Source organism: Pelobates fuscus, chromosome 13 (genome assembly GCF_036172605.1).
Source record: "Pelobates fuscus isolate aPelFus1 chromosome 13, aPelFus1.pri, whole genome shotgun sequence".
NCBI lineage: Eukaryota > Metazoa > Chordata > Amphibia > Anura > Pelobatidae > Pelobates > Pelobates fuscus.
In genome coordinates, this window is record NC_086329.1 from 39,177,059 (window position 1) to 39,191,162 (window position 14,104).

The 14,104-nt window shown below is 36.9% G+C and overlaps 1 protein-coding gene across 7 annotated transcripts in view; it reads right to left on the minus strand.

Annotated features, from left to right (window-relative positions):
- SIPA1L1 (signal induced proliferation associated 1 like 1) overlaps positions 1-14,104 on the minus strand; it is a 284,823-nt gene that overhangs the window by 64,757 nt on the left and 205,962 nt on the right. For all 7 annotated transcript variants that reach the window (XM_063439713.1, XM_063439716.1, XM_063439717.1 and 4 more), the window contains exons 6-8: positions 7,875-8,049; positions 5,022-5,125; positions 1,747-1,904 (exon numbers count right to left, since the gene is read on the minus strand). In XM_063439713.1, coding sequence (XP_063295783.1) covers positions 1,747-1,904; positions 5,022-5,125; positions 7,875-8,049 — 437 coding nt within the window. The remainder of the gene's footprint in view (positions 1-1,746; positions 1,905-5,021; positions 5,126-7,874; positions 8,050-14,104) is intronic.

Below are 14,104 nucleotides of genomic sequence, written 5' to 3' on the forward strand. Positions count from 1 at the left end.
AGAGAAAGGGTGAAATTGTAGTAGAATTGAGCAATAAGACTGCAGGGGCATGATCTCTACATCAAAACTGCTTCATTAAGCTGAACTTGTTTGGGTGACTATAGCGTTTCTTTAAAGCTGGGAAGTGAGTACTTACATTGTGAACATCATGGCAATAATTGTATAGAAAAGAAGTGTAGATATTTATATATGTATTCCTTTTTTCCTCCAACATCAGAGAATAAAGTCAGGATATTTTATTGCAAATCACTTTTATCAACAACTGTGTACAGGGGACTTCTGTGCACCATAACCCATACAGTAAACTTAAATTGTGAAAATGAGAGTGTCCTTTAATAGAAAGTAGCCCATTTTAACATGGAATGAGAGAAACCTACAATGCATTAATAAGATATACAAATTATAGAAATATAGAGTTTGAAGGGATATGATCTATTTCCCTCTGATTTAATTTCACATTTTAAAAGTAATTTGTTATTTTTACTTTTGTTTTACTTTTAAAACACAAGTTCAAATTCAAGTGTTTTGGTAAGCCTTGGCTTTTGATGCAAATGTCTAATATACTATGATTCCCTGCGGTGACTCATGAAACTGTATGGAATTATGGTACTTAACATCTATCTACTGACATGTAAAAGCCATTGGAGGCCCAGTCAGAATTGACTACACCAGGAAGTAAAATACAATAAAATAGCACTAGTGCGTGAAATGCCTCCATCACACGCCTATCTTTTAAAGGAACACTCCAAGCGCCATAGCTACTAGCTCGCTCTACTGGTTGTGGTGCCAGGAGTGCCCTATAAGTAAGAAGTCAAATCGCTTTAGAACATGGAGTGTGCCTTTAATTCCAAAGATTGTTTCTTATATTTAGTAGAAACCATGCGGCTTCGACCATCAAACAGGAAATATCATTAGAAAACAGTTCTAGTTTTAGTCTTTATTTAATAGTAAAAAATAGAACTGAGCTTATGGTCTTCTTTCTAAAGGTAGCAAGCTCAGACATAACGATGTAGCACACAAAGCACAACTGAATAAAACCAATTATGGATGTAAAGAATGTTAGTCATCGGCTTCATGCAGCTCTGTCAGTGTAGCTAGCTGCTGCACTATATCTCCCATAAGCCTTTGGCAGTGCCCAGAATCAAACAACGATTATTAAAGAGTTAGTCCAACAACAGCTGGTGCTAGCAGTAGAACAACCTTTAGACTACTTGCGGCTGTTTGTGGTGTATAGTAAAAGTCACAACATTTCAATACAACCCATATATGATACATATTTTATATACATCCCTCATTTACACAAAACACAGGGCAGTGTTGCCAAACATTTGGCTAACAAGTTGGTGTGGAGTTATTGCCCATGATATATGGCTAGCTGACAGTGACAGGCAAATTATGATTTGGGTAGGATAACATATGTGTAAGATGTCATTATACTTATACCAGCTAGAAATGTTTACCAAATCTGATGACAATGGCATTAAGATACTCACCGTATTCACAGAAACATACATTAAATACAACCAGCAGCGGTAGGAACAGTTTGTGACTACCCAGCCAAAAGACGATTGGTCACACTTTCCAATACGGACAAAAGTGGGCAACCTACTGCTAGCTTGAGACTACAACCACCATCACTAGCCTCTGACAGATTGCAGTCCAGAAGCAGCATAGAAGCCGAATAGACCCTCTCACTCTTTGCAGATACAGAATGCATTGCATGCAGGAAAAGACAGGGTACTATACCTGTAGCAGACAGAGTCCGAGCATGGATTATGAGCTCTTACGATGACAAAGACGTGTTGAAAGTGAGAGCGGATGTTCTTAGGGCTGAATGGTTCAGCTCCGGGCTCCTGAAACACTATTGTTACAATGTCATTACCAATATGACGTTTCCTCAGTAGCTACAATTAGAGAGTGAGAAGAAAAAAATATCACAGCGTTAGATATTTCTGAAACATAATGCCTGCTTCCTAAAGCATTTTTAGCAACATGGAAATTTAGAGATCCAATCAGCAACATTTTATTAACAATAAGATGTAATTTTCTATGCATACATTAAAGTCATATCAAATATAGGGTTCTAAGGACAAAAGCAGACTATAATATGTAGCTCTCTGTATGGTCCATCTAAGCCATGGAAGGAAGGAAGGAAAATGTGAATGTGATTATTGACTCTGGATTTCATTACTCCTTTCTATGTAATTAGGCGTAACTTTAAGTACAGTCATTTCCAAGTTAATAGCATCATTATTTGTGCATAATGGTACATGTGACTTTATATGTGCAATGCTATTGCCCCTCTAAGGGCAATACAGGACATCCATGTCCCTGTTTCCACAAGAATGGTGGGAATCACATTACTAGGCAACAACTGCCCCCAATAATTACAAGCCTTCCCCATTACCAATATGCAGGAAAAGGAGCGAGAGAGCTAGAGAGAGAGCTAGAGAAAGAGAGAGAGAGAGAGAGAGAGAGAGAGAGAGAGAGAGAGAGAGATACACATTTCTCCATCTCTTTTCCAGGCATATTGGAAACTGAAGAGGGCTGAATTAGGGACAGAAGGACCTGCAGGTAGCAGATGTTGCCTGGGAGTGTAACTCTCACTAATCTCAGGCAGGCTGGATCATATATGTCTCAGTGCTACTCTGGTTTTAAAATCCTAAACAAAAACCTATATAGTTAAAAAAAAAAAAAAAAAAAGATACTTCATAAAAACAAATCTCACTTCTGACACTCGGCATTAAATATAAAATACTGTTGAAAATGCTGATACGATTATAAAGATGGATGGAGAAAAGGACTGTCTCTAATCATTTAGCTGGCTGCTATTAGATTCAATATGCAAGTATGCAGTGCCTTGAAGTGTTGCTCACTATGACTATCGCATCACACATCTGTCAGATTAAACAATGGAAGAAATGAGCCCAGTATATTCAAATTACTATTTATTTTGTATGTAAAGATTCTTCCTTCCAAACCTGAAATTACAGGCAGTCATGTTTCCTAAACAGTGCAAGAGATTGGACTAACCTTAAGTATCGCGTCATGCCCAGGTCTATAACCTGACCCATGGTACCCTTGTTATGACACTTACGTTGTCCAAAAAAATACACTCTGAAAACAAGTCTTACTGCATGAATAATGCATTTTCAATCCAGCTCCTAAGGATTAAACCCACTCTTCCAATAGCAGTAAAATCTATTTGTGAACATAAAGCAAGCTGCGGGAATCTGGACTTTCGTTCCTATGGCAACATGTGCAGACAGCCACTTATTGTAACACAGTTATAATTATTTTTCTATGGATCTGACTGTTTTAACTGCTGAGGGATCTGCATAATTACCTAGAATCTAATGCTTTCTTTACTGTAGTGTTGTATTAAGATGTGCAATTTCTGCTTTGTGAAACTGTGTTATCATGCTTCAGATTGCAAATACAATATCTAACTTTGGTGATTTATTTATTTATTTTAAATAGACTGAATGCCTTTAAAAGTAGACTGGTCATGTAAGACCTACCACAGTGACAATATATTTGCTGCATTTGGCATTGTAGAAGGTAAATTATAGTCTTAATTGTGTATACAACGGGTGGATTAATAATCACAGTTTTAAATGCTGTTATTCAGAACAACAATAAAAAAAAACACAATCTCTCTGCATTAACAGGTAAATGAGCACACGGATATGGTTAAAATTGTGGGTGTTGTATGGAAAACTGTTACTTATCTTGTAACTGAATAAAACATTGAAAATAATCTATAACGGATTTTAATCTTTTCATGTGATGCACCATCTTCTATTAATTATATATTAAAGATACAGCAACTGACATTGACAACAATCAAGGTCATTTTAGGCACAGATTGCAAAAAAAGATGAAAAATATATTTTAACATTTTTTTGTCTGTATGCTTTCTCTATGCTGTGAGGCGGAAAGAACAGAGGCTGGCAAGGAACTGGCATGGAGACGCACAGTTCCACAATTAAAAGGTGTGGGTTTTCACATTTGATTGAATTTTTCACACCACGCAAATGCAAACTTGATAAAGAGAGAGAATGAGTAAACACACAATTAAATCCAGTTACGGACAGCAGCAATCTGCTGCAAGAGTTTTTCTAAGATGTCGCTTTCACAGTCTTGCTATTTCTGGCAAAGACCTCGGAAGGTGACATGTCCACTTGGTGTGCTAAAACCCATAGGAGAAGGAAAAGATAGATAGATTAACATGGAGATCTCCCACCAATCAGTACATCTTCCATATGAGAATTTCTTGAGTTCCTGGTGCTTCCTCTGCCAGGAGCGCCCTTTTCACTGTTGTACTCATGTGCGTGTGCAAGAGAACAACAAAGATGGTGTGAGAAGATTTCAAAATAACACAGATGCCTATGAAAAATCGTCTGTAGAACTACTCACCAAATTGGCACGAAGATTCCTTCTCGCACAGCTAGCAATGGCTGCACGGACTTACAAAAGTTGACTCAGGAAGCTCTACCTTTTGGAAGGCTCAGCTTTGCCCAGGGGAACAAGTAGTCCCTTCTTGGTCTTATGATATTTTTACAAGTGTGTTGGGGGGAGGGAGGTTTATACAAAACAGATTTTTTTATTTGGGCAGTGGGATGTCCCTTTGAATAACAGGAGGATTTTAGTATTGCTCCGACGTATACTCCGACATAAAAACACACAAAATTAAGCTATTGCTAGTTTGAGTTTGGGTGCAGGGCTTAATTTTGTTCGTTTCTAATAGAGTTGTATTTGAAAATGCCAATTAGTACTGGTGATTTACGTTAAATCTTCCGTTCTTGCTGCCAGTGACAGTAAATTCAGGTGATAGAGCTTTAATATACCGTATTAGTTGTCAATGGCAATTGATATAAGTGACAGAGGTTAAATATACATTTCTAGCTGTCGATGGCATTTAGCGAGAGTGATGGATGGGAAGTACACAGTTCTAGTCGTCAATGACCATTAGTGCAAGTAATGAAGGTGAAACACATACAGTTTTAGTTGCAGATTACCTGTTGCTTGTTGTTTGGAGTGTATGGTAACATTGTAGAAACATGGAACATTATCTCATAATCCTTGTATGTTGTATAGAGAGAATGGGTGCCTGTTGAATCAGCTGCAGAAAAAAGTAAAGGAATGGCATTAAATTATGATTTTATGAATAATGAATACTTTAAAAAACTATTTTTTTTTTTCAAGAACACAAAATGGAGCAATACAGAGTCCACGCACAAAAAAAATCAAATGCAGACTTTAATAGTAGCAAGCCGCGGTGACAACGTTTCGACCACATACCATGGTCTTTGTGAAGTTTCACAAAGGCCACAAAACATTGTCATGGCAGCTTCCTTCTATTTAAGTCTACATTTGGATACATTTTGTGTGCCAGTTAATTTATATTGTTCAGTTTACCTCCATAATTAATAATTTCAACTAAAAAGTCCCCTTTTCATTAATTAAACAACACAAAATGGAGGTGCAGGTGTAACAAGATAAACTCTCTATATCCACAACAAAATATAAGCAGGGCAGGATGATACTTAGATTCAGCAATGACAGATATCATGAGGATATGAATAGCTCTATAGCAGCAAATGTATAAGAGAAGGAAAGGGGCATTTGGTGTAGTAGTGCAGAACGTTTACCACAATAGAAAAATTAACTAACTGATTAAAACAGAACAGAGTGCTTGAATTCCACACATATAGCATATTGTGTGCCCTACATGCATGTACATCTACTTATGTAGTTATATACACACAAAACACTATAAAAACAAAAAGAAAATTGGGATCTCAAATATGAGTGCCTTTCTAGTGTACTAGCCTTGACTGTTTATGTATTGTTCCATTTGTAATATACACATGCTGCCAAATTAAAGGAACCACTTTAAGTGACATTTTCCAAAAGTCAATGCGTTTATGATTGAGGACTTTTTTTTTTTTTTTACAGGTTTGGTTTGTGTTTTACTGTCCTATGAAGTGCACCCTTAAATATTATTTATATTTAACAGAATGAGAGAGACATCTTATATGCACAGCACAACATTACATAAAATATGAAATGAAATAAAAAAAAAAAAAAAAACAGCTTTGCTACCACTAAATCATATTTCCATGAAATTCTGATTATTATTTACTTATTGAATTGGAAAGTTTTCAAGTAGCAGTATGCAGACTGAACAGGGGGGGGGAGCAGAGGGACAGCCACACATGCGCGTTAGTACCCGCTCATCGGAGGAGGCGGCGTGGGATCTGGTAAGCAAATAAATGGTTTTTATTATTTATTTTACGGCATTGGGGGTGGGGGGGATTCGCAAGGGACAGGGGAGGCAGAGCCACTGCTTTGTATTCCTGGCCCTTAGAGCATCCCTTTAACACTTTAGGGACACTCTACAACCCTAAAGCACTTTAGCTTGCTGAAAAGCTTTGTGTGCAAAAAGTGCAGATTTCAATATAAATTGACAGCCTGGTTACACCCTCTGCCACCCCCCACCCTTCCCGGCTTTTAAGCAGACAGCAGGTAATGTTACTTCCTTGTTTGGTTAGCTCAGAGCACCTGCCTTGCAAATATCTTTCATTGAGCTGCATTGGGAAGTCTGTGATTGGACAGCCAGAGAAAATGTGGGCGGTGTTAAAAAGGGGGCAGTTGCAAAGGCTGCAGACAAGACATCTGCAGGTTTTGTAAGCTGTTTTGATATATACCCCCAATAAAAAAAATGCATAACTAAATGCATGCACGTTTTCATTTGGGGTATATATACACTAAATGGTGAGATTTATTTTGTATTTGGGTAGGGGCGTGCCCCTTACTGTTGTAAAGGATTATATAAGTTTAGTTGACTTGCCATCCTGTATGATAATTCACACCATTCTCTAAGGTGTTTTTTATTCCTACAGTAGCTTTTGTTTGTTACTCACACCTGTATCTGAAAATGACTATAGACTGCACTGCTTGTGCAATTTAATGTTAAACTTTTTAGAAATAGTGTGCCTGTTTGCTTATTTTGAGAATTGCACAAATTTTGACCTGGGACAGTTCTGACTCTGCACACCAACTAATTTTTGTTTAGCTAAAGGACAATGCCTAGATTTTACAGCTGCTCTTGTTCCAGGAAACAAATTACGGGTTCTCTGTGCTCAACTGTTCCAATTGTGAGCTGGACCATGCTTAACGCTTACTGCAAACCAAGCCTTACCATCAATGCAGTTTTTCAATATGCTGAATCGACACAGTCACATGCCAGGAATGAATTTCTGGAACAATGAGCCCAAGATTCCATTGTGAAGTTGGTTTACACAGATGGGTGGGCTTTAATTCCTAATGAGTCAGGTGGCGTGCAACTATTTTTCTACTTAACCCCTTAAGGACACATGACATGATTCCCTTTTATTCCAGACGTTTGGTCCTTAAGGGGTTAATACACTTGAAAAAGCAACAGACACAGGACGAGAGAGAGAGAGAGAGAGAGAGAGAGAGAGAGAGAGAACCTGCTCGTTTTCACAACCCTGTCACAACTTTCAACCTCTGATAGCCTTCGGCATGCCTTAAATACCAAACATGTCCATTGATATCAACCTGTCTTCTTCAGAGCCATATTTCACTTCGAAATCATTGCCTGGATTTTCTCAGGCTGAGCACTTTATTCATTTGCATAAAGTATTGCATTTGACTTTGAATGTCTTGCAAGAATGTGTAACACAGGATATAAACTTTGATAACACGTCTTAGCTTCCATCACATGCAAAAATAGAGCACTTATTTTAAGCAAACAATAAAGACATGTTCTTGAATTAAATGAATATCAGTATTTCAAGTAAACAATTTGCAGGAGGAGGACGATAAGTAGATATGTTTCTTCTTACTTTTGGTATCCAGCTGAGCGCGGTACTTCTCAAATCCCTTAAGTCGCACCCGTTCTCCCAAGAGCTGGAGGAATTCTTCGAAGGCTGGCCCTGCTGACTCGTTATTGTACATTTCTTCCTCTGTGCTCTGACCTGCTTTGCAGTACATGACGCCAACTTTCAATTGGTAACTTAGCTGTAAAAAAAAAAAAAAAAGCAGAGTTTTTAGAAGTCCAGTTAACAAGCAAGATAAAGGTTAAACACGTATTGAATGAGTTTTAATTAAACATAAATCTGCTTTATAGATGCAAATAATGTCCAGGGGAATTTTAATTCACAGAACCTGCAAAGACACAACAGGTAATATTTCAAAAGCTCTGTACAAATTAAGGGCACTTGTGAGTAGATAAGAGGACAGAATAAAGGCAGAATTGCCACAAACAAGATATTATAAATGTAACCATGTTTTATTATAATCATGTGAAAGGTAATATTTTGGTATACATATTACAATACAATATAATTAAGGGGAAGACGTGTAGGCAAGCTCAGTGGCAGAGCGACAAAACATTTTTTTGCAATGCACAATAACCATAATTATACTCTCGGTTTTACAAATACTGGCAGCCTAGCAGTGAGGAGCTGGTTAAAAATCAATACACTTTCCAAGTCAGAAGTAAGAATATAAATAAGAGTGGAAAACCAAAAACAGGTTAAAACACTGTGTGTTGGGGTACATCACGTGAGTGTGCATGCAGTATATAAAAGTCTAGGAGTATAATTCATACCAACTCTAATTAGCAACTATTTAGTACCATCTAATATTGCACCATTCTTTTGAGTGCTCCAAAACTAATCAACATGAATAAATGTTATTGCTCAGAGTCAATTTAAGGGTTTATACAATAAACCGAGAACTAATGAGGATATGCAGGAGATCCAATCTCCAATTCTGCTATTTTGGACTTAAATGTGTGATACTCTTGACAGTTCTCCACAATTCCTGGTTTACTCAAAAAAACCTTCTGTCTATGGTGCACTATGTAGTGAGACTGAGACTTTTGTAGAAACTTTTGATCGGTGAGCACACAAATCAGTATGGATTCAGCTCAACATGGCTTCGAAAAACTTTGTACAAAAAGGGAAGTCTGCTCATATAAGCCATATAGAGCTATGTCCACGCCACACACTCCCTAAATAAACTGCATGTCGTGGTGGGTAAACCATTAAAACATTGTCCAATTCAACAAAGAACATAAGATTATTGTAGCTTAAAAAGTACACCCTTGTACATTCTGAGCGAAGCTTCCCTCAGAAGGGTGCAAGGATGTTTGGTCTTAAAAGGACAATCTAAGCACCAAACCCACTTCATCTAATTTAACAACAAACATGCCTTAGTAGTTGCCAGACTGACACTATATGCACTTTTTCATGAAAGCCTTTAAAAATCAAAAGGTCCTTATGTTGGTGTCATCATGCACAGAAAGATGCTGCTGAATGCTGTGAATGGATTCAGTGCTCCTCTATGAGAAGCATATAATTCATTCAGAGTAGATAAGTGTGTTTTTTCTTAAAGGGACACTATAGTCACCAAAACAACTGTAGCTTAATGAAGCAGTTTTGGTGTATAAATCATGCCCTTGCAGTCTCACTGCTCAATTCTCTGTCATTTAGGAGTTAAATCGCTTTGCTTATGCAGCCCTAGCGACACCTCCCTGCATGTGACATACACAGCCTTCCTTAACACTTCATGTAAAGAGTTATCTAATGTTTACACTTCCTTAATTGCAAATGCTGTATGATTCAGTATTTCTAACCTCCTGCCCTGTTAATAGCTCACCAGACCCTGCAGGAATTTCCTGTATGTAATTAAAGTTCAATTTACAGAGCAGAAAATAAAAACTTTTAAATTAATCTGATCGAAAGTGAAACAAGTTTTTTTCTTAACATAGGCTGTGTCTGTCAGTCAGCCATGGTAGGTGTGGCTAGGGCTAAATAACCAGAAACAAAAGTGATTTAGCTCATAAATGACAGAGAATTGAGCAGTGAGACTGCAGGAGCACAATCTATACTCAAAAACGGTTTAATTAAGCAAAAGTTGTTTTGTTGACTATAGTGTCCCTTTAAGTGGTTACAAACCACAGGTGGGATATTTTATTTTCAGCAAGGAAATGCATTAACCCCTATTTGTTAACAAGTAAAAAATAGGTGTCCTTTTAAATCCATGTGCCTTGAGTCTGAATTGTTGGGAATTGACAACAAAATACAAAAAAAAAATAATAATTGAAAAATAGAACAAAATACTAAAAGTAAAAACAAAAAATGTACAAGTCTTTAGGCTAAAATTTGAATTCCCCAGAAATCCCTCTTTAGTGAGTAACCGTCAGCTAAAAGGCATAAGATTGATAAACTAATAAATATAAATTCGAGAGCTTTCAATAAACCTTCTAATATGTTTGGTAAAGAATCCTGTTAAATAGTGTTTTCATTCAGTCATTTGGCCTTCTATAAACCTTCCCAACTTCATATGGGTATGGAAGGAATTAGCAAAATGAAATTCAGATTTTCTTTTGTTCACCCCTTCATTTACAAGATTTGTGAAGAATTTTATGAAATACGGTTTTTATTTAAGATTGTCAGTAAAATAAAATGAGCTGTACAGTTGGATAGCATTTGAATAAGGCAGCTGTAATTAATTACTGCATGGGAACAAAACTTGAAAAACACAATGTAGTATGGAATACAGAATAATAGGAAAGGTGATAGAGTAATGATAAAGTAGAGTTCAGATGTATCTTTTTATCTATCCACAGTAGTGGCAATAATCGAAGATATGTGAAGCATCTTTAAACCTAATACCTAATACAGACTCTCTTCTTTCATCTCGGGATGAGAAAGGAAAAAGAAGTGACACAACTCGACTGTAGGTTGCCATCTCAGAGAATGTCTAGGTGTTTGCTTTTTTGAGCAGTAATGTGTAATTTATAGAGAGCAGTAAATAACTGAGGTGACAACCTACACTTGCGCTCAAGCTAATTGCAAGGCATCCAAGCAATTTAGGTTTAAAAGTGGCGTGAACGAGAAAATAATTTGTGTAGCCTTAAAGAGGTCAGAGAGAGCATTCAATGCATTTAAGAATAAAAGGGAATGTCAGAGGTCACGATAACAGTAAGCATAGCCATTTTTTTCACAATTGGTTCTAAAGCACTTTGCCACCAATGTCATCATTACGCATAGAGGGCTACTGTGGTCATTTATGGATTTTTCATGCATTGTATTTTCTTTTAGCTTCGTACATAGCACACTGCCTTAATGGTTAAATAAGTCTTGCTACAAATTAAAAAGAAAATGTACAAACTCAACAAGAATCCCTACATAAAATGACCTTGATCCAAAGATAAACTAACAGGTTTATTCACTAAAGATAGATTTTAATGTGAATTTCAAATTTAAAGTCAAAATAGTTAAAACTGTAAAAATTCTCAGACGTCAGCTATGCTTCTAGTTCAGCTACTGTAGCCTTGAATTTGCAATTAACTTTAAATTTTCATCTTAAAGGGACACTATAGTCACCAAAACAACTTAAAGGGACACTCCAGGCACCCAGACCACTTCTGCTCATTGGAGTGGTCTGGGTGCCAACTCCCACTACTCTTAACCCTGCAAGTGTAATTATTGCAGTTTTTTATAAACTGCAATAATTACATTGCAGGGTTAACTCCACCTCTAGTGGCTGTCCATTAGATCGGATCGTTTTCCTGGCACGGGAGTTTCCCTTTAAGCATAATGAACCTGTTTTTGTGTATAGATCATGTCTCTAAAGTCTTATAGCTCAATTCTCTGCCATTTAGTAGTTAAATTGCTTTTGTTTCTGTTTATGCAGCCCTAGCCACACCTTTCTTGGCTGTGACTGACATGATAAAAAAAAATAAAAAAATTTAATTTGATGTAACTTACTTTAAAAGTTTTTATCTCCTGCACTGTAAATGGAACTTTAATTACATACAGAAGGCTCCTGTAATGTATAGAAAGCTATTAACAGAGCAGGAGATAAACAACTCTAAATTAAAGGAACACTATAGGGTCAGGAACACAAACATGTATTCCTCACCCTATAGTGTTAAAAACACCACCTAGCGCTCCTGGCTCCCCCTCAATATAGTAAAATCTTACCTTTATTCCAGTCTGCTGGTGTTGGCTTTGCCCCTGACCTGCCTTCTTGGCTGACATCATCAGAACTGGTGATATCAGCCAATCACAATGCTGGCTGAGACTGTCACGGAAGCAGATCAGGGGCAGAGCCAACACAAGCCAAATACAGCCCTGGCCAATCAATGCATCTCTATAAGGAAAGTTAATTGTATCCATGCAGAGGGTGGAGACACCGAATTTCGGTGCTGCCCCAGGAAGCAACTCTAGTAGCCACCTGAAGAGTGGCCGGTGAAGGCATCCCTAGACTGTAATGTAAACACTGCATTTCCTCTGTATAGTGTTTACAGCAAAAAGCATGCAGGGAATGAATATAGTCACCAAAACAAATACAATAAACTGTAGTTGTTCTGGTGACTATATTGTCCCTTAAAATAGAATTTGCCATACAGGAAGTGTAAACATTAGATGACTATTAACAAGGAGTGTTTAGGAAGGCCGTGTAAGTCACATGTAGGGACTAGGGCTGCATAAACAAAGTGATTTAACTCATAAATTGCAGAAAATTGAGCAGTGGGACAGCAAGGGTATGGTCTATACACCAAAACTGCTTTATTAAGCTCAAGTTTTTTGGGTGACTATAGTGACCCTTTAATGAATAACCCATATTGTAAACCCTAACGGTATGCATAAAGCTAAATAAAAATACTCAATTGTATTTTTTTCTTCCCATATTAGAAACTTTTTTCAAAGTAATTCTTGATCAAATGTATGCTTAAAATTAAACTACTGATGCAGTATGAGGAAGCTCAAGTTATACATGATTGCAAGATGTTTTCCAAAACTCCATTTTCATCTTGATATTTTGTGATTAAATACCCTAATTTCAAAGTAATAAACTCTCATAAAGTAAAATCCTAGAGTACGACCACAAATATATATAAAATATATAATGACTAATGCAGAACAATATAATGAAATAATAAAAACGAATGTAAGCTATATCCAGTGTTGCAAAAATTAGGCACCTTTCACGTGTATTTTATCAAACCCACTGTATTACAAATTCACTTCACCACCAATAAATCTCATTCTAGTTTGATGGGAAACAATGAATTACGGAGAGATCTTCACATAACATGCGGGCACATAGATTTCCTTTAATATACATCCGATGCTCTATATTGCCATTTAATAATCAATGAGGGAAGAGGGAGATGATTAATGTATTCGTTCTCTTGAAAACCAATGTGTTCTGAGAATCCTTCGAGGCAGTAGTTTTGTTGGTGGTGAGGCTATTGCATGGCTATTGCTACTGTCATCACTCAATATTTTCCAATAAGCTGCTTTTGCCGTTGGCGCTAGAAGGATAACGTGAGCTTTGATATATATATATTCCATGTAGTAAGAGAGTCTAGATAGAGCTTTGTCAGGTCAGTTCACAAGAATAGACAAGAATGAACAATTCTTCAAATGCTTTGAGCCTCCATTGTTTGCAGCAGCTTCCCATATTCACGCATGCCAACTTCGGACATGTGGCCAAGTCCAAGTGCAGCCAAAAGAAATGTCTAGAAACTCCTTTGGAGAGTACATATATATATTATGGACTTTTGTACAATTATGAGACACTAGGTAACGCTACTGTATATACGAGCTAAGCACTACATGGTAAATGGAGTACAGTAAATAGCCATGAGTGTCTGACAGAAACGGTTTTTGAAACAGTGTGTCTGCCACAGTATTCACATAAAAAAAATCTTATATTAATTACACTATAAAAAACAAAACAAAAACAAACAAATGTCCCTGAATTAAGGACATGAAAGTTTGATAATCTTATGAGCAAGTAAAAACAGTACTGAAAGAAACCCATACATGGTTAGGAGTCACTGTACATGGAATAAAGGGACACTCTCTGCATTAACACAATCCGCTATATTTCTCCATGCTAGTTTTGGAAAATGAATAAATAAAACACATTTTGCCAAATTAACCCTAAATTCCCTATTCCCCTTCCCTTTATACTTCTTAAAGGAACAATGTACGTACCTATAACCATTTCATCTCACTGAATTGGATATAGTGCCACAAGGCCATTAGTG